This window comes from Stegostoma tigrinum, chromosome 15 (genome assembly GCF_030684315.1).
Source record: "Stegostoma tigrinum isolate sSteTig4 chromosome 15, sSteTig4.hap1, whole genome shotgun sequence".
Lineage (NCBI taxonomy): Eukaryota > Metazoa > Chordata > Chondrichthyes > Orectolobiformes > Stegostomatidae > Stegostoma > Stegostoma tigrinum.
Genome location: NC_081368.1, coordinates 40,694,322 through 40,715,346, shown reverse-complemented (window position 1 = coordinate 40,715,346; position 21,025 = coordinate 40,694,322). Strand labels below are relative to the sequence as shown.

At 42.1% G+C, this 21,025-nt stretch overlaps 1 protein-coding gene and 1 non-coding gene across 3 annotated transcripts in view; both read left to right on the top strand.

Annotated features, from left to right (window-relative positions):
* The window catches only part of LOC125459054 (UDP-N-acetylglucosamine--peptide N-acetylglucosaminyltransferase 110 kDa subunit), an 81,686-nt gene that overhangs the window by 2,350 nt on the left and 58,311 nt on the right, over positions 1-21,025 (top strand). For both annotated transcript variants that reach the window (XM_048544978.2, XM_048544979.2), the window contains exons 2-4: positions 16,478-16,628; positions 17,410-17,653; positions 20,281-20,349. In XM_048544978.2, coding sequence (XP_048400935.1) covers positions 16,478-16,628; positions 17,410-17,653; positions 20,281-20,349 — 464 coding nt within the window. The remainder of the gene's footprint in view (positions 1-16,477; positions 16,629-17,409; positions 17,654-20,280; positions 20,350-21,025) is intronic.
* On the top strand, positions 18,549-18,651 carry LOC125459083 (U6 spliceosomal RNA). The gene has a single exon (XR_007248955.1). It is a non-coding gene; the product is annotated as a U6 spliceosomal RNA (small nuclear RNA).

The following is a 21,025-nucleotide window of genomic DNA, read 5'->3' as shown; positions in this document are numbered from 1 at the left end:
TTGCATGTTCTCCCATGTCTGCATGGGTTTCTGTCAGGCCCCACAGTCCACAGATATGCAGGCTAGGTGGCTCAGGTGTGGTAAATGTGGGATTATGAGCACAGGGTGGGGTGCTGTTCAGAGGGTTGATGCAGACTTATTGGACTGAATGGCCACTTTCCACATTGTGGATATTCTATCACTCTTAATGTAGAGGCAACATTTCCTGACAGTGTATTTTTAGACAGCAAGGTAGTCATGTAGATACAAAAATGTCATGTTTAGGATTTTCCGCTCCAGAGATTAAAACCATAAGACAGAGGAAGAGAATTTAGGCCGTTCAGCCTATCGAGTCTGCTCTGCCATTCAACCATGGCGGATAAATTCCTCACCCCAATCTCCTGTTTTCTCCCTGTAACCCTTGATCCTCTTGATAATCAAGAACCTGCCTATTGCAGCCTTAAATGTACTCAGTGATTTGGCCTCCACAGCCTTCCGTGGCAGTGAATTCCAGAGGTTCACCACTCTCTGGCTGAAGAAGTTTCTCCTTATCTCTGTTCTAAAAGGTTTTCCGTTTACTCCAAGGCTGTGCCCTTGGATCCTAGTCACCCCTACCAATGAAAGCATGTTCCCAACGTCCACTCTATCCAGGCCATTCAGCATTCTTAAATTTTAGGATTAGGATTGCAGAATGTACTTGCGTCTAAACTTGCAATCAGGTCTTTATCTCCCCGGAATGTTTTTGCTGTTTGCCAAAGCATGGTTTAGTGGTTAATGCCTTATGCTGCTATTTTTCTGATAGCTAAATTCAGAACACATGGATGAAAAATGGCTGTCTACGTATTTAGATATGAGTGCATTGTACTTGAATTTGCTGAACCTTTCCTGGCACCCATATACTGGTACTTCTAGTGCAAATTGATTAGTGTTTGAGGTTCCAGCTCTCATCAATTTTCCTTTCCTTACTTGAGGGGTTTCTAAATTGGACAGGGACCAGGGATAACATTTGGCACTTAATTAAAGTGCTTCAATGCCAAACTTCTTCTTGTTCTATTAACCTGATTGCTTGTTGGCCCCAATCACATAATTAGTCTAAATGCCATTTTTATCTGGGTGCTTGCAACTATGCTTTTCCTTTATGTATCAGAGTACAGTATTTTGAAGGGAAGTAGAACAGTAGTACTCTTGTTACATTTGGAAAGCCAGGGTGTTCAACATCGTCATTATGCATGATAACTAGTATCAGTTACATGTCATTGGGTGCAGATTGAAGACATGTCTAAATGTCTTGCTGTTTAAAAAAAAATTTAATGAAGCTTTCATTTTGCACCCAGGACAATTTTAAGGTTAACCAAAAGTAAAAGAAAATCAGCTTGTACAGAGGGGTTATTACAGACATCTGGAGAAGGTGGGACTTGAACCCATTTCCTGGCCTGGGCATGGGGACACCACTATTTCACTGCAACAACCCCCAGAACATCACTTGCTGAATGAGAGGAGAGTACTGATTAATTGGAAGTGAACTTTGATTATTGGGGATGGTGCCATTGGTGAATTAGTCCTCTGTTAATCATTCATCACACTCAGAAAAAATATTGTTTTGGTAATCTTGACAGATTGTCATGTGAGTTAAAGATGAAAAGCTTTGGCAGTTTTTATCTAGAAGTATGCCTGAATCGAAGAAGAACATTCAGTATGACAGAATATATTGATATCTTAAAGCACCAGGGGTCTTTCATAGAGCATTATTTACTATTATCATTCTTTGGGTACCTCACCCTGCTATCTTTTTAACAATTATCTTGAAATTGCCCACAAAGTCTTTCTAGCTGTGTCTTGAGGTGCAATAGTTGTATTGCAGAAATAGAAAATAATAGCAGTTGTAGGCCCTTTAAACATCGCCTTCATTCAATGTGGCCATGATTGATCGTCCACTTCACCACTATACTCCGTTTTCTCCTCATTCTTTGATTTCATTATCTCTGAGAACTGTATCTAACTCCCTAGTGAAAACTTTTAATGTTCCAGTCTCAACTGCTTTCTGCAACAGAGAATTCCCCAGGCTCTCAATTTTGAAGAAATTTCCCCTCATCTCAGTACTGAATGGGTGTGCAAACTGGCAGTGGCTTCCCACACATTTGCCATAACAATATGGGGAACGTAGCATAAACAGAAAGAATGATACTGTTTTCTGCAACAAAATGTTTATTCATTCACAGGATGGTGGCATCACTGGCTAGGTAGCATGTTATTGCCCAGAGGGCAGTTAAGAGTCACCCACATTGCTGTGTGTTTAGAGTCTCTCACAGGCCAGTCCAGGTAAGAATGGTAGTCTCCTTTATTAAAGGACATTAATGAGCTACATGGGTTTTTCCAGCAATTGATAAGGGACTCATAATCATCATCTTGTTAATTCAAATTTCACCATCTGCCCATGGGAAATTTTGATTCCAGGCCTCTTGATTAACAGTCCAGTTATAATACCACTAGGCTGTCATCTCCCCAGTAAGAGTTCTGATGGCTGTTACCTGCCCAATATCACTTATGAAAGGTCAGGATATCAGCAGTCTTCATGGATTTTTTTTTGTTTGAAAGAGCAATTGTCAAACAAATATTTGAGAGTTCTTTTGAAGAAGTAATCAGCTATAGATAAAGAGAAACTGTTGGGTGGGCTGTATTTAAAATTTTCATCCAGCACTTTCCCTTGCTCTTCCATTGATACATAGCTACAGCAATGCATGTAGCATCTAGAAGCTGTATTAGAGCAACTCACTAAGGCTCCTTGAGCGGTATCTTCCAAGATTAAGGTCTGTAACACCTAGAAAACAAAGGCAGCTGGTGCATTTTTAAAATTAATTTGAGATGTGGGTGTCTTTGGCTGTTCAGTATTTATTGCCTGTCCCTAGTTGCCTTTGAGGAGGTGGTGGTGAGCTGTCCCATCTGAACTACTGCAGTGTGCCTGCTGTGGGTTTACCCACCATGCCATTAGGAAGGGAATTCCAGGATTTTTGACCCAGCGACATTGAAGGAGTGCCAATATATTTCCAGATCAGGCTCCTGCGTGGTTTGGAGGGAAACTTGAAGGTGGTGATTTGCCCTTATATCTGCTGCCCTTGCCCTTCTAGATGGAAGTGGTGATGGGTTTGGAAGATGCTGTTTGAGGATTTTTGAATTTCTGCAGGACATCTTGTAGATAGGCTGCTACTGAGCATAGGTAGTGAAGGGAGTGGTTGTTTTTTGGATACAGCGCTAAGCAAGTGGGCTGCTGTGCCCTGGATGGCATCAAGCTTCTTGAGTGTTGTTGCAGCTGCACTCATCCAGGCAAGTGGGGTGTATTCCATCTTGCTCTTGGCTTGTGTTTTATAAATGGTAGACAGACTTGAAGGAGTCAGAACATAAGTTACTTGCCACAGTATTCCTTGCTTCTGAGCTGCCTTTGTAGCCACTGTTTGTGTTGAATCTGTTTGAGTTTCTGGTCAGTGATATCCCCCAGGATGCTGATAGTGGGGGATTCAGTGATGGCAGCACCATTTCATGCCAAATAACAGTGGTTAGATTGTCTCTTATTTGTGTGGTGTGAATGTTACTTGTCAGCCCAAGCCTGGATATTGCCCAGATCTTGTTGCATTTGAAGATGGACTGGTTCAGTATCTGAGGAGTTACAAATGGTGCTGAACGGTGTGCTGTCATTAGTGAAATCCCCACTTGTGACCTTAAGGTGGAGGAAGACCGTTGAAGCAGCTGAAGATTGTTGGGTTTAGGGCACTATCCTGGAGGTGTGTTGGAGTTGAGATGAATGACCTCCAGTAACCATGTCTGTTTTCCTATGCAGCACATATGAATCCAACCATTAACTCCAATTTTGCTTGAGTTCCTTGATGCCACATTTGGTCTAATGTGGCCTTGAAGTTAAAGGCTGTCACTCTCACTTCACCTCTGGAGTTCAGCTCTTTGTCCACATTTGGGCCAAAGCTGTAATGAGGTCAGGAGCTGAGTGGCTCTGGCAGAATCCAAATTGGACGTCATTTGAGCAGCTTATTGCCTAGCAGATGCTGCTTGATAGCACTGATGATCCCTTGCATCCCTTTACTGATGATTGAGAGTAGACTGATGGCGTGGTCATTGGCTAGGTTGGATTTGTCCTGCTTTTTATGTATTGGACATACCTGGACAATTTTTTCCACCTTGTCAGGTGGATACTATAATTGTAACCATGTTGGGACAGCTTACTAGGGGAACAGCAAGTTCTGGAGCACAAGTCGTCAGTGCTATTGCTGCAGCATTATCAGGGCCCATAGCCTTTGCAATATCCAGTGTCTGCAACCGCTTCTTGATGTCACGTGGAGTGAATCATATTGGCTGAGGACTGGTATTTGTAATACTGGAAACCTCTGGAGAAGGCTGAGATGGATCACCAACTGGGTACTTCTGGCTGAAGATTGCTGCAGAAGCGCAGACTACCTGCAGAAACACATTGAGACTACATATCATCTAATGTGGAGTAATATTGCCACGTCTACACTGGGTCAAAATCTTTAGAGCCTTCTTCCTAACAGCACCAGGGGTCCCCTTAGCACACCCGTAGACTGCAGCATTTCAAGAAGGCGATTAACCAACATCTTGTGAGGGCAGTTTGGGTTGTGCAATGTAGACTTCCAAATTCCATGAGCAAATAGAAAATATGCCTGAAATGGCAGGGCCCAAATTGCGAATAACTAGTGACAGCATATTAAGTTGTAAATGCATCAATATGTGTAGAGTATCAAGTGAAGTTTGGGAGATCTTGGTATTGTGGCTTTTAGGTGTGTTTTACCTTGTTTTGTTTTGAAGTGTAGTTTTAAGACAGATGTACCAAGCTGTATATTTGAATCCAGTGAAGTAACCAGCTTGTGAGATCTTGGGTTTTTTTTGAAATATTGGAACAATAGAAGCAGCCTGAATGGGAGGGGTCAGGCTCCCCCAGATCAAGGAATTTTAGTTTTATTTTTTCATTAGCAGTTGCTGGGAGCTTGAAACTGAGTTTGGAAGCTGCAACATATCTCTCTCTGCTTTACTGTCACATGCTGTCTCATGTGCACTCTGCCTTTTTATGTTTTTCCACATGGACTGGAGAATTGCCTGAGAGACAATCTATTTTACTGAATTTGCCTTTGACAAGGATGTGTTTGTGGAATCGGAGATAGTGAGAACTACAGATGCTGGAGTCAGAGCTAACACACTGTGGAGCTGGATGAAATGAGAAAATTCAGAAAGTCTGAAGTGCAAAGAGTCTTGGGAGTTCATGTCCAGGATTCTGTCAAGGTAAACTTGCAGATTGAGTCAGTAGTCAGGAAGGCAAATGCAATGTTGGCATTTATTTTGGGAGGACTTGAATATAAAGGCAGGAATGTACTACGAGAGGCTTTATAAAGCTCTGGTCAGGCTATATTTGGAGTATTGTATGCCGTTTTGGGCCCCATATCTCAAGAAGGATGTGCTGTGCCCTGGAGCAGGTTCAGAGGAGGTTCATGAAAATGATCTCTGGAATAAGGACCCTGGAACTATGCTCATTGGAGTTGAGAAGGATGAGGGGGATTTAATTGAATTTTTCAGAATACTGAATGGCCTGGACAAAATAGATGTTGGGCAGATGCTTCCATTGGTAGGAGAGTCTTGGACCCAGGGTCACAGCCGTGGAGTGAAGGGAAGACCCTTTTAGAGAGGAGATAAGCCGAAACGTCTTCAGTCACAGAGTGATGATTCTCTGGAATTCACTACCACAGAAGACTGTGGAGGCCAGGTCATTGAGTACATTTAAGACTGAGATAGATATGTTCTTCGTTATCAAGAGGATCAAGGGTTATGGGGAGAAAAGAGGAGAATGGGGTTGAGGAACTCACCAGCAATGATTGAATGGCAGAGTGGACTCGATAGGCTGAATGGTCTAATTTCTGCTCCTATGTCTTGTGGTCTGATGGAATGAGATCGTAATATTCTGGTTACCCACTAGTCAAAAATGATAGGGAACGGGAGAAAATAGCTAGTAGTGACTTTGAGAATGATGACATCCAAATGGAAACAAGCTGCAAGGATTGTTCTCAAACTGATTCCGTTTGGCTTGAAGAAGTAGAGGGATGTTACTTTGAAGTTTTTTTAAATCAAGCAACATGGAACGAGATGAACAATAGATCACCAAGCTTCAAAATTATGTTGCAAAAACAAACACTTAACTGGGACTTCAACCACTCTAATGTTGGATAATAGTGTGAAAATTATGAAAGTTGTGGAATTTCTTTTGCGTTTATGAAAATTTCTCTTGTATCCGTTCTAACAAGGAAAGAAGGAACTTTAGATCTGCACGACTGTTACATACAGCTTTAGCTTGTGTAGGTAGCATTAATCTCAGCTTTATTTGGTTTACAGTACTTAGAACATAGAACATTACAGCACAGTACAGGCCCTTCGGCCCTCGATGTTGTGCCGACCTGTCATACTGATCTCCAGCCCATCTAACCTACACTATTCCATATGCTTATCCAATGACAACTTAAATGTACCTAAAGTTGGCGAATCTACTACCGTTGCAGGCAAAGCGTTCCATTCCCTTACTATTCTCTGAGTAAAGAAACTACCTCTGACATCTGTCCTATATCTTACACCCCTCAATTTAAAGCTAAGCCCCCTCGTGCTTGCCGTCACCATCCTAGGAAAAAGGCTCTCCCTATCAACCCTATCTAACCCTCTGATTATTTTAAATGTTTCAATTAAGTCACCTCTCAACTTTCTTCTCTCTAATGAAAACAGCCTCCAGTCCCTCAGCCTTTCCTCATTAGACCTTCCCTCCATACCAGGCAACATCCGAGTAAATCTCCTGTGCACCCTTTCCAAAGCTTCCACATCCTTCTTATAATGCGGTGACCAGAACTGTACACAATACTCCAAGTGCGGCCGCACCAGAGTTTTGTACAGCTTCACCATAACCTCTTGGTTCCGGAACTCGATCCCGCTTAATAAAAGCTAAAACACTGTATGCCTTCTTAACAGCCCTGTCAACCTGGGTGGCAACTTTCAAGGATCTGTGTACGTGGACGCCGAGATCTCTCTGCTCATCTACACTACTAAGAATCTTACCATTAGCCCAGTACTTTGCATTCCGGTTACTCCTACCAAAGTGCATCACCTCACACTTGTCTGCATTAAACTCCATTTGCCACCTCTCGGCCCAGCTCTGCAGCATATCTATGTCTCTCTGTAACCTACAGCATCCTTCGTCACTATCCACAACTCCACTGACCTTAGTGTCGTCTGCAAATTTACTAACCCATCCTTCTACGCCCTCATCCAGGTCATTTATAAAAATGACAAACAGCAATGGACCCAACACCGATCCTTGCGGTACACCACTAGTAACTGGTCTCCAGGATGAACATTTCCCATCAACCACCACCCTCTGTCTTCTTTCAGCAAGCCAATTTCCGATCCAAACTGCTATATCTCCCACAATTCCATTCCTCCGCATTTTGTACGATAGCCTACTGTGCGGCACCTTCAGGAACGCCTTGCTGAAATCCATATACACCACATCAACTGGTTTACTCTCATCCACCTGTTTGGTCACCTTCTCAAAGAACTCAATAAGGTTTGTGAGGCACGACCTTCCCTTCACAAAACCGTGCTGACTATCCCGAATTAATTTATTCTTTTCTAGATGATTATAAATCCTATCCCTTATAACCTTTTCCAACGCTTTACCAACAACTGAGGTAAGGCTCACTGGTTTATAATTATCAGTGTTGTTTCTACTCCCCTTCTTGAACAGGGGAACCACTTTTGCTATCCTCCAGTCGTCTGGCACTATTCCTGTAGACAATGACGAGTTAAAGATCAATGCCAAAGGCTCGGCAGTCTCCTCCCTGGCTTCCCAGAGGATCCGAGGATAAATCCCATCCGGCCCACGGGACTTATCTATCTTCACGCTTTGTAGGATTTCTAATACCTCTTCCTTGTGAACCTCCATCCCACCTAGTCTAGTAGCCTGTATCTCAGTATTCTCCTTGACAACATTGTCATTTTCTAGAGTGAATACTGTTGAAAAATATTCATTTAGCGCTTCCCCTATCTCATCTGACTCCACACACAACTTCCCACTACTATCCTTGATTGGCCCTAATCTTACTTTCGTCATTCTTTTATTCCTTAAATACCTATAGAAAGCCTTAGGGTTTACCCTGATCCTATCCGCCAACAACTCCTCATGTCTCCTCCTGGCTCCTCTGAGCTCTCTCTTTAGGCCTTTCCTGGCTACTTTGTAGCTCTCAGCGCCCTAACTGAGCCTTCACATCTCATCCTAACATAAGCCGCCTTCTTCCTCTTGACCAGAGATTCCAATTCCTTCGTAAACCACGGCTCCCGCCCTCTACAGCTTCCTCCCTGCCTGACCGGTACATACTTATCTAGGACACACAGGAGCTTTTTCTTGAATAAGCTCCACATTTCTACTGTGCCCATCCCCTGCAGTTTCCTTCCCCATCCTATGCTCCCTAAATCTTGCCGAATCTCATTGTAATTGCCTTTCCCCCAGCTAATACTCTTGCCCAGTGGTATACACTTATCCCTTCCCATCACTAAAGTAAACATAATAGAATTGTGATCGCTATCACCAAAGTGCTCACCTACTTCCAAATCTAACACCTGGCCAGGCTCATTACCCAGTACCAAATCTAATGTGGCTTCGCCCCTTGTTGGCCTATCTACATACTGTGTCAGGAAGCCCTCCTGCGCACACTGGACAAAAACTGACCCATCTATAGTACTCGAACTATAGTGTTCCCAGTCAATATTTGGAAAGTTGAAGTCTTTCATGACCACTACCCTGTCTCTCTCACTCCTATCGAGAATCATCTTTGCTATCCTTTCTTCTACATCTCTGGAACTATTCGGAGGCCTATAGAAAACTCCCAACAGGGTGACCTCTCCTTTCCTGTTTCTAACCTCAGCCCATACTACCTCAGTTGACGAGTCCCCAAACATCCTTTCTGCAACTGTAATACTGTCCTTGACCAACAATGCCACACCTCCCCCCGTTCTTACTGAAACATCTAAATCCTGGAACCTGCAACAACCATTCCTGTCCCTGCTCTATCCATGTCTCCGAAATGGCCACAACATCGAAGTCCCAGGTACTAACCCATGCTGCAAGTTCACCCACCTTATTCCGGACGCGCCTGGCATTGAAGTAGACACACTTCAAACCAAATTCTTGCTTGCCGGTGCCATCTTGCATCCCTGAAACTTTATTTCGGACCACCCTACTCTCAACCTTTTCTATAGTCAAACTACAATTTTGGTGCCCATCCCCCTGCTGAATTACTTTAAACCCACCCGAATAGCCTTAGCATATTCCCCCCCCAGGATATCGGTACCCCTCTGGTTCAGGTGAACACCATCTTGCTTGTAGAGGTCCCAACTACCCCAGAAAGAGCCCCAATTATCCAAGAATCCAAAACCCACCCTCCTGCACCATCCCTGTAGCCACGTGTTCAACTCTCTCACTCTATTCCTCGCCTCACTAGCACGTGGCATGGGCAACAAACCAGAGACAACAACTCTGTTCGTCCTAGCTCTCCGCTTCCATCCTAGCTCCCTGAATTTCTGCCTTAAATCCCCATCTCTCTTCCTATGTTGTTGGTGCCAATGTGGACCACGACTTGGGGCTGCTCCCCCTCCCCCTTAAGGATCCCAAAAACACGATCAGCGACATCACACACCCTGGCACCTGGGAGGCAACACGCCACCGTGAGTGTCTCTCGTCCCCACAGAACCTCCTATCTGTCCCCTTAACTATGGAGTCCCCAATGACTACTGCTCTGCACCTCTTCCCCCTTCCCTTCTGAGCAGCAGGGACAGACTCTGTGCCAGAGACCTGTGCCCCACTGCTTTCCCCTGGTAAGTACCCCCCCCCCCCCCCCAAACAGTATCCAAAACGGTATACTTATTGTTGAGGGGAATGGCCACAGGGGATCCCTGTACTGCCTGCCGGTTCCCTTTCCGTCCCCTGACCGTAACCCATCTGCCTTTTTCTTGTACCTGAGAAGTGACTACCTCCCTGTAACTCCTCTCAATAACCCCTTCTGCCTCCCGAATGATCTGAAGTTCATCCAGCTCCAGTTCCCTAACGCGGTTTTCATGGAGCTAGAGTTGGGTGCACTTCCCGCAGATGTAGTCAGCAAGGACACTAGTGGTGCCCCTTACCTCCCACGTTCTGCAGGAGGAACATTCAGCTGCCCTGCAGGAGTAAAAGTGCTCCACTGGGAAATGGGGAATTTTAGTGAGAAGTATGAAAGGCCAGCTAAATTGGGGGTCAAAAGCTATTGTATGGGTGGAGCTGTAAAGGATCAATGCAGGGAATAAAGTGCTCGAGTAAAAGCAAGTAGTTTTCACTGAAGGGAAAGAATAATCAAACTTGATGTTCTCTGGGTAATAATGAAAATAAAAAATAAACTAAAACACAAAGCGGTGAATGCCATTTGTCAAATGCCACAAGCTTCTTGGATCCTGCATGTGCTGGAGGAATTGTGTTTAACATGGGAGGTCACAAGAAAACCTTAGTAGAAATCATCTGACAACTGTGTCAATGATTTAGATCCAACTTTTGTTTGGTATTTAGGATCTGAAGGGAAATCTCTGCTGGGGTGGAGGACTTGTGAAATGTTAAATGTGTACTTTTCACTTAATCTTCACAACAGGAGTGAGTGAGTGAGGCAAAGGTTGAACAACAAGGGGCTAAGTGAAAATTTGGGTTAGGTTACTGGATGGAGAAGACCTGCTTCATCACTTCTCAATAATGACAATAATTTCAGTCAGCTAAATATAGATCTAATGCACATAAGAATTCTGAAACAAACAAAAGTAGAACTGTTGCAGGCATTGGTCTTAATCTGACTGTATTTTCATGTAGTGCCATGTTTGCAAACAGAGCATGTCTACACATTGCTTTTCATTCGAAGCCATTCCCTGATGCGTTGCTCCTGGCATTGTCCCGACCAGTCAGTAAACTTGTCTGGTTTGAATTTAAACAATATTTTGATTCTTAACTTTTTTCCCTGGTGCATTCTCTAAAACAATGAGTCCACTGGCCAGCCGTCAGCATTCTTACTTCATGTATGTAAATTATAGCCCCGTTTTGAGATTTGATATTCTTGTGATTCTGCCCTGGTGAATGTGAGATGACATTGTCTTCTCCCCCCACTCCATATCAAACATCAAAGTACACGTCTGTTAGTCTGTTATACGCAGCGGGGACGTTATAGGTAATAATTATTGGAGCTGAAATGAGCATTTCGTTGGAAAGGCATTCATCAAGTGAGGAGAGCCAGTCTGAATTTGTTCAAGGCAAGTCATATTTAACTGGCGATTCAAGTCGTGGTGAAGTTTGATCAAAGTGTTGCAACAGACTTTGGATATATAGACGTCTGATTGCAAAATGTCAATGTGCTGCAAGGGAAGCTGTTTGTTGGAGTCTTTCTGAGTACAGTGAAGATGATTAGGTTGTTTGATGACATTGATGCTGGAGTCCTTCCAATGTAGTGTTCCAGGCCTAGTCGTTTTTAGTTGATTCCGCAGTGATCTTCCTGTCAGTGTAAGGAGTTTTGGGATGCGTGGTGATTTGTACAATATTCAATATCATTCTTAATTTCTCTGATCTGTCTGTGCCCATATTCAGAAAGATCTGGATAACATTTTGGGGTAGGCTGAAATGACAAGTAACATTGGCAACTGTGCCAGACCAAGATTGTCACTAACGAGTGATTCTAGCTACCACCCATTACATTCAATGCATTGCTATCACTGAACCCATCACCATTGACATCCTGCGTGTTACTATTGACTGAGATTTTAATACACTAACTACAAAAGTAGGTCAGGAGCTTGAATTCTCAGTTACATGCTACTAGTTTTCCCCCTCAAATGCTGTTTATCATTTGAGACACAATTAGGACTGCGACTGAAAACCCTGCTTATTGTTAAGTGTGGATCTAAAATGATTCTGGGAGTGTAATAGTCAGAATAAAGCTGTCTGCTTGTTTGGCACCACCTTCAACTTTCACTTGCCATCACTGGCGAACAGTGATAGAATTGTGGGCGAGATGTAAGATTTATTGCAGTAGCTGGCCTTCCTTTGAACCTCCCAAAGCCATGACCTATACCACATAAGACACACAAACAACAAATGATTGCCCCCACTTGCAAACCCTTTCTAAGATCTCCCTTCATCTGTGTAGAGTCATGGCCATTCAGCATGGATATCGGCCCTTTGGCCCAGGTTTCCTTAACTGCACTAGTCCCATTTGCCTTGCACTTGGCCGATATCACTCAAACCCTTGCTCATTCGATTCCCTGCCCAGGTATCTTTTTAAATGTTGTCATTGTACCTGCCTCTACCAGCTTCACGTACACACCACTCTCTGAAAAAGTTGTTCATCAGATTCCTTTTAAGTCTTTCCCCTCCCTGTAGTTTCCCTAAGCAGGGGGGCGGGGGGAAACCTTAGCAATTCACCTTGACTGTGCTGCTCACAATTTTATAAACCTCTATGAGGCCACTCTTCAAGGTCCTGTGCACCGGGAGTCCAGAAGTCCTAGCCTAACCAGCGCCTCCTTATAATTCGAAACTCCCAGCCTTGGTAACATCCTTCTGTAAATCGTCCTTGTACCCTTTCCAGTTTAATAACATCCTTCTTATAATAGGGTTACCAGAATGGGGACTACTTTGCTGTTCCTCTCTGTAACTGGGTCAAAATCCTGGAACTCTTTCTGAAGACCACTGGTGCATGTATGCCACATGGATTGCAGTGTCTTAAATGCTCCAGACCTGTAGAAATGGAATCTCATTAATATTAATATTAATATAAATATCTTAACCCTCTTCTAAAGCCCTTAAATCACACAGCAAAAAAAAACATACGTTGGGAGGAAGGGGGAAGAAAAATTCAGCGATTGACTTCAGTAGCGCAAGTCCTGCAGGTGCAGGTTCACTAGGATTTTCCTTTTGTTTCTCCAGCCCTTCAGTTTTCTGTTTCAGTTCCCTTCAGGAAGCACAAAGCAGCACTTCACAAATTATGACGTTGATTAAAAGCAACAACTTTACAGCAAATGGTGGAAGAAAACTACTAGCTTTCTTTAGCTTCAGATATTTTACTACAGAGAGGGAGGAAAGGATGGGGGAGGGCATACCAGTTCCCTTTGGGAGGTCTGAGCATTCTTACTGTATCATTCACACCCACAGCTATTAAATAACTCATGAACCAATCAGAATTGTTGTAAAGACTGATGACATTTGGTATCTGTAACTGGTCCCATTTACGCAATCCAATCGAATACTTGTCAATCACATCTCACTTTGTATAAACCCTGTTACTGTGCTGTCACCTCTTACTGCTTCTTCCACTGCTTGCAAAGCAACAGTGTAAAGTGACCCTCAATAGATATCAGTAACCCACTTTTACAAATACAGCAAGTCCTTCCTCTACCTATTTCCCAATTCATTCCACAATCAAAAATAATGTGAAATAAAAGATTACGGTATGTATAATTTCAAAGGAATGATAGCTACATTTGCTGATGACATCAAGATAGGCAGAAAAATATGTTTTGAGGAAGATGGAGATGGGTTAAGTAGCAAAAATTTGGCAGATGGGTATCATGCATGGAAAAGTGAAGCTGTTAAATTTAGTGGCGGAAAATAAACAATACAGATATTAGAGAATACTGACCGAATTCTTATATACAAAGGGATTTGTGTGTTCTGTTTTGTATTGCAAAAGTTACCTGCATGTTCAGTGTGTAATCAAGATGGGGTGCTATCCTTCATGAGAGAAGTCGAACAAACGTATGGATGTTATGCTCCAGTTACGTTGGTGAGACCACATCTTGAATAATGTATGCAGCTTTGATCTTTTTTAATTTAAGAATTGATATGCTTCAATGCAGGCTTACTTGATTTATAAAGGGGTTGGTGAGCTCAGTTGGCTGAACACAGATGCAATTCAGAATGTTGTCAACAGCACAGGGGTTCAATTCCTGCGCTGACAGGTCACCATGGAAGTCCTGCCTTTTGAACCTCACCCCCTCATCTGAGATGTGTGACCCTCCGGTTAAACACAACATTAGTTGTCCCTCTGTAATGCAAGAGTATCCCTCTGATGCTCAGAGACTGCAATAACTCATATCTTTATGAGAATAATACCTGGAATAGGTGTGTTGACTTAAGAGAATGGGATAGTTGATCTGATTATTCTGCATCTCCCTAACCCTGATGATCTTTCACCCCACGTTTACCAATAATCTCTCTACCTTATGATTTTTTTAAAAAAAAGACTCTCCCACTTGCAGTGCCTTTTCAGGAAGACCATTTCAAAGACTTGTGACCCTTTAGAGTTTTTTTAAAATTCTCATCATCTTCTTAAATTGGTTACCGCTTATTTTTAAAGTGATCCCTATTTCTGGATTTTCATAGCAGAGGAAACATCTTTACTATGCATCTTGCTAAGACCTCTCAGAATCTTTGTCTGTTTTTGTCACATTGTTACTGCTAACTCCAAGGAAGCCTGTCCAACCATTCTAAAACAACCTAAACCCTGTCTGAACTTCTTCCAATGTGTTAGAATTTTTCCTTAAATAAGACATGCTGTACACACTAATCAAGATTTGATCTCACTAATCCCCTGTGTAATTGAAGCAATGCCTGCCTACGTTTCTTTTTAGTTCAGCTCTTAATAAAGAATAGCATTCTGTTAGCTTTCCTAATTATCTGGATACTAATCTCTTGTGATTCATGCACATCAAATCAAATCTTTATCAACTCATTTAACCTATACGTATGTTTGAAGCCCCCTTATGTTCTCTGCACAGGTTTCTTTCCTATCTGTCTTCGTGTTTGCAAATTTGGCAGCCGTGCCTTTTAACCCAGGGCATTTTATAGGAAGTTGTAAAAAGTTGAAACTCTTCTACTCATATCTTTTCAGATAGAAACCAACCAATTTATGTCTGTGGGAGAGCTAGGAGGAACTGTCGATGCAGGAGAATCTGAGATAACAAGGTGTAGAGCTGGATGAACACATCAGCCCAAGCAGCATCATAGGGGCAGGAGGCTGACGTTTTGGGTCGAGGCCCTTCTACTGAAATGGGGGAGGGGAAGGGGAGGCGGATAGAAATTTGTCCGTCTGTGTTCTGTTAGCTAAAGTCATGCCAATATGTTAATCTTACACCATGGAATTTTATTTTCTGTACCTTATCAAATGTCTTGTGGGAAGCTGAGTACAGTTCATCAAATGCTTTTATTTTCGCGAAGAATATTATTTGGCTTTCAGCAAATCTACCCAACTGACATTTGTCTCCTGAGTGGACAGTTTAATTGGCCTTCATGGTTCAGTGGTTTCACGGATTTGAGCCAGCACCATCAAAAATGGGCTATCTGCTGAAACTGACATGAATGGATTCCACTCTTGCCCAATGGACAGGATTCTTGCTCCTTGGGATAAATGAATGTTACAAAAGGGACATGGATTTAATGACTTTAGTTAGTTAACCTACATAATTGCAGCATTATCTAGTAATGAATTTCACTGATTTTTTTAACGTGGGTTTAGTTACTTCACTTGCCCAAATGTTTGTCAGTGTATGAAAGTACAACAATCATGCTCGTTCCCTATGGTTGCTTGAAGGTTGGCTCAAGCTGTATTGAGACTTGGTAAAATATGGCCTGCTGCCTCATTGGAGGGTAGAAGTCATGAAGCCCTGCAGCATTTTTTTTTCCAGGACTAAAATGATATTGGTATTCCATGATAATAGACAAAATACACCACTTCTTGACTGATGAGCAGAAATGTCGTTGAATTTTTAATTCTGTATTGAGTAATGGTCGGCAGAGTTGCTGAAATTTAAAGCTTGTGCAATGCTCCTAGCCTATCTTATTGACAGTATTGTGAAAAGTATTTTACCTTACAAAACTGGTAACTTAGGAGGAAGAATGTTATTTTCAAGACATTGTTTGTGCATCTTAAATCTAGTGTGTGCTTCTTTCAATATCCACCCCATTGTGAAGATTAGCTATGTTCACCAGATCCCATCTCTGCCTCACTCATTTGCTGTTGAAATCTTCATTCATGCCTTTGTTGCTTTCCTGCCATCTTCCTTTTTTTTCTGTTTCAACCATCACCCTTGTGCTCGTTGGATCCCAGTCAGGCAGCACTTCAATTTTAAAGTAGGATCCTTGTTTGCTCCTATGAGGAGACCTTGACATGTTTTGCTGTATTAAATAAATTCCTGCTTTGGTTGTCCAGTTTTACAGAACATTGCAGCAGTCGCTATATTCGTGAAAAGTGTTTGAGTGGTTGACCTGTGTGCCGTTGTTTCACTGGTGTTTTTTTTCTTTTTTTTTAAAAAACTGTGATTTGAAGCAATTTTTTTTCATCTCCTGGTTCTGGTGAAAATAAGAACAGTGACATGCATGCTTTCATTCTAGGGTTAGCAGAACTGGCACATCGTGAATATCAAGCAGGAGATTTTGAGGCAGCTGAGAGGCACTGCATGCAACTTTGGAGACAAGAACCTGATAACACTGGTGTTCTTCTGCTTCTCTCCTCCATACATTTCCAGTGTCGCAGGTTGGACAGGTAATGCGCAGAAAGCCAATCCATTTCATATAAGACCAACCCTTGACATCTACTGTTCCAGGGAAAATAGCCCCAGCCTATTCAGCCTCTCACACCCAGGCAACATTGTTGTAAATCTTTTCTAGCCCATTCAAGTTTAACAACATCTTTCCTATAGCATGGAGACCAGAATGGATTGCAGCATTCCAAAAGCAGCCTAACTCATGGTCTGTAAGCTGCAACGTGACCTCCTAATCATGAAGGGCATGGATAGGTTGAATATTTAGGTCTTTTTTTTTCCCCCCAAGAGTAGCAGAGTCCAGAACTAGAGGGCTTGAGTATAAGCTGAGAGGGGGAAGACTTAAAAGGGATCTAAGGGGTAACTTTTTCACCCAGAGAGTGGTGGAGGCTGGTACAATTACAATATTTAGAAGGCATCTAGAATGTACATGAATAGGAAGGATTTAGAGAGAAATGGGCCTAATGCTGGCAAATGGGACTAATTTAATTTAGGATATCTGGTTAACATAAATGAGTTGGATCGAATGGTCTGTTTCTGTGCTGTACATCTCTGACTCTTAAGTGAATGAAAATTTTTTCATTGAAAAATTTTTAGCAAACTGCCTTTTTTACATGGTCAATTGGGTCAATGTAATATATTTAAAAGGAGCATGGATATTTCACTGACCTTCTTACAAAATAATTAGTCTGATTGCGAAGACTGACTGCATGTTACTATTTAATGTGAGGAAGTGAAAATCAGGAATAAATTTGTAAGAAGTTCGTAACATTTTGTCTTTAGGTCTGCTCACTTCAGCACTCTGGCTATCAAACAGAACCCCATGTTGGCTGAGGCCTATTCAAACTTGGGAAATGTCTATAAAGAGCGTGGACAACTTCAGGAGGCTATTGAACATTATCGACATGCTCTTCGGCTCAAACCAGACTTTATAGATGGATACATCAACTTGGCAGCAGCACTCGTTGCAGCAGGAGACATGGAGGGTGCAGTGCAAGCCTATGTATCTGCCCTACAGTACAATCCTGTAAGTAAGGAAGCAATTTTGGTCAGATTTTTTAAACTTCATTTTCTGGTATAAGGATTGTTGGTTATTCACTACCATTTGACCTGACCATATAAATTTAAGCTGCAGTTCCACTTTGAATAGTTCTGTTTTGTTTTCTAACTGAAATTTTGTTTGCTTTTTTTAATTTCATGTAGGGCATACTTTTTTATTTTTCAGTCTTTTTGATGTCATTTGCAGTTGAAATGACTCCAATTGGTGAGGTGAACACAAAATTGATAAACCTCCCAAAGCATACCCAGTTAGGACTATCTGCAGTCCAGTTGCTGAATGGATCTTTCAGGACTGATTGAGGAGAATCCTATTTAGTAGTCCATTTGTTGATCTTGGATTGCCAACAGCAACGCTCAAGAGGTACTTGCTATGTGTAGGCACATAGTTAAAACTCCTTGCAAATTTACAAAGGTCCTGTCTTCCATCAGCAGTTAGGTCATTTTGAAGTTTTGTCAACCTGCACTCAGCACTAAATAGATTCCACTTACATCGTTTTTCCTCTTGGTTCATGGATGTGGAAATAGGTAAATGTAGGTTCCAGGCTTCTCTGGAGGAGCAGGAGAAGCGTGGACCCTCAAGACGTGCATAGTTAGCTGTACAGAGTGCTGTTAATTGAATATCACTAAGCCCATAACCAAACACACAAATGTGAAATCTATATTTAGTGGTGATTCTACTGCTATAAATTATGGAACCTCTACAGTAATAGTGATTCTTAAAACTATCTATCTGCCCATTTTATGAAGATTTAGACTTGTGCTTGATAACCTGGTTTGGCTACAAGATAAGGGGGGAAAAATAATGCTAAATGTGACCCTTGGGCGTAGAGTTAGCTGACATGTCTAATCTCACCAGGATAGATACTAACTTCGGCAGTATGTAGTAAAATCTGAACAATACAAAGATGATTAATGTGATCCCTGCGCAAGAATGATGTGCAAATTTGTGAAGCATTCCACCTCTCAGGCTCTTTGAATGCTGAGCAACAGAGAGCTAGATCAGGCTTGCAGCTGCAGAGATGGAAACACATGGTAGCCTGTAGCAGTGGATGATTTAAATCGGAGCTCTTGATCTAGATCTGGTATGTGCAAGGCTGGATTTGCTCATGATTATGCCCCTTTGTGCTGTCTTGCCCTCTATTGTTGATCACCCAAGACCAAAATGCGTCTCTCTTCTCAGGTAAGGAGACCAAAACTGCACACAGTACTCCAGGTTTGGCCTCACCAGGATCCTACACAGCTGCAGCATAGCCTCCCTGTTTTTAAACTCCATCACTCTAGCAATGACAGACAAAATTCCATTTGCCTTTTTAATTATTTGCTGCATCTGCAATCCTGCTTCTGGCGATTCATGCCCAAGGACACCCAAGATTCTCTGCACAGCAGTGTGCTGCAGTTTTTTTTACCATTTAAAACATCGTCCATTTTGCTGTTATTCCAACCAAAATGGATGACCTCACACTTATCAACGTTGTACTCCATCTGCCAGACCTTTTCCCACTCACTTAGGCTATCTATATCCCTCTGCAGACTGTGTCTTCGGCACACTTGCTCTACCACTCACTTTAGTGTCATCTGCAGATTTTGACACACCACACTTAGTCCCCAGCTCCAATTCATCTGTATAAATTGTAAACAGTTGCGGTCCCAGCACTGATGCCTGAGGCACACCACTAGCCATGACCGGCAACCAGAAAAACACACATTTACCCCTACTCTGTTTTCTACTGGTCAACCACTCCTCTATCCATGCCAATACATTACCTGTAATTCCGTGCAACTTTATCTTATGTAGCAGCCTTTGGTGTGGCACCTTGTCAAATGCCTTCTGGAAATCCAGATCCACCACATCCACAGGTCCCCCATTATCCAGCATGCAAGTAATGCCCTCAAAGAATTCCACCAAATTAGTTAAACGTCACCTACCCCTCATGAACCCGAGCTGGATATTCCCAGTTATCCGTTTGGACGTAGTAGTCCTGAAATTTGATTGAAGTTAAAATCTTGAGTGCCAATAAAATAAGTTATCTTAATAGTTACTTTAAATTTATTATCTTTATAGTATCAACATCTTTCCTGTTACAAAGTCAGTTATAAGCAACACCACCTGAGACCTGCTTGTAATTACCATAAGAGATTCATGTTGCAATTAATTGTACCTGTAAACCAAATTTCCTTTTGCTGTTTTTCATATAGCTTTTGGGTTTGTTCAGTTTCAAAATACTTAGCTGTACAGAAATGACAGCTCCAGTCTTGTTGTAAACCGGCTTATGTGACAGCTAGTTATTTATTTCCCCCCCCTTGGTCTGTAGTCTGAAAAATGATTTGCTTTTTTTATTGAAGTGATGTATGTAGACTGGAACAACTGAACAGCTTAATTTGCACTTTGAGATTTCTGTGCATAGCTTAGGAACAATACACATGAAGTGAGATAGTTGGGTCACGTTTCAGCAGCAAATTGACTGGAGAATTTAGAGATGTAATTAAGAATCTCAGTTGAGATCTTAGTATGATTTTGTATTTTCAATTTTAAAATCAAAAAGCTCTTCAGATAGAATTTCATGAATCATTAACCTATTACTGTTCTTTTGACAGGATTTGTATTGTGTTCGCAGTGACCTGGGGAACCTCCTTAAAGCCCTGGGTCGCTTAGAAGAAGCCAAGGTAAGTGATGTTGTTGTTAATGAAATCACATTGTGCAGAGAAACTCTCAGACAATCATGTTAGCAACCCATCATCCTGAATAGTAGTAATATTGAGTGGATAGTAAGGACGGAAAATGATAAACTGTACACCACTTGTCAGAGATGGCTGGAGGAATCTGACTGAACAGGTGTAGTAAGAAATACAGGCTCCCATGGTTAAGTAAAGATTCCTTTTGAAAAGGATTGGCTGAAATAGTACGAAATAGTACAGTCCTCCCTCTTTTAAATCCTGTTTCTGTTACAGAGACACGTCAGCTACTTTCACCGTATGCACTCCTCACACAGACTGTCAACATTAATGGGAAGAAAGGTTGCGCTTGTAATAGCTGTGGTTGCCATGTAACATCCCAAATTTTGAGTTATCAAAGCTTGTCTCTGCCTTGCTGGTTTCGTCTTGAGAAACGAACTGATGTACCAGATTTGCTCAGTTAATAAGGTGGCTTCTAGCGGCTGAATTTCTTTTGATGTAGTTTAGTCTTGGAATTTAAGTGATGTTGATCACCCGTACTTCAAATTCTCATTTTAAGATATGTGTATGTGTGTGTGTATATATACATATATATATGTGTGTGTGTGTGTATGTACATGTATACATGTGTGTGTGTGTGTGTGTGTGTGTGTGTGTATATGTACAC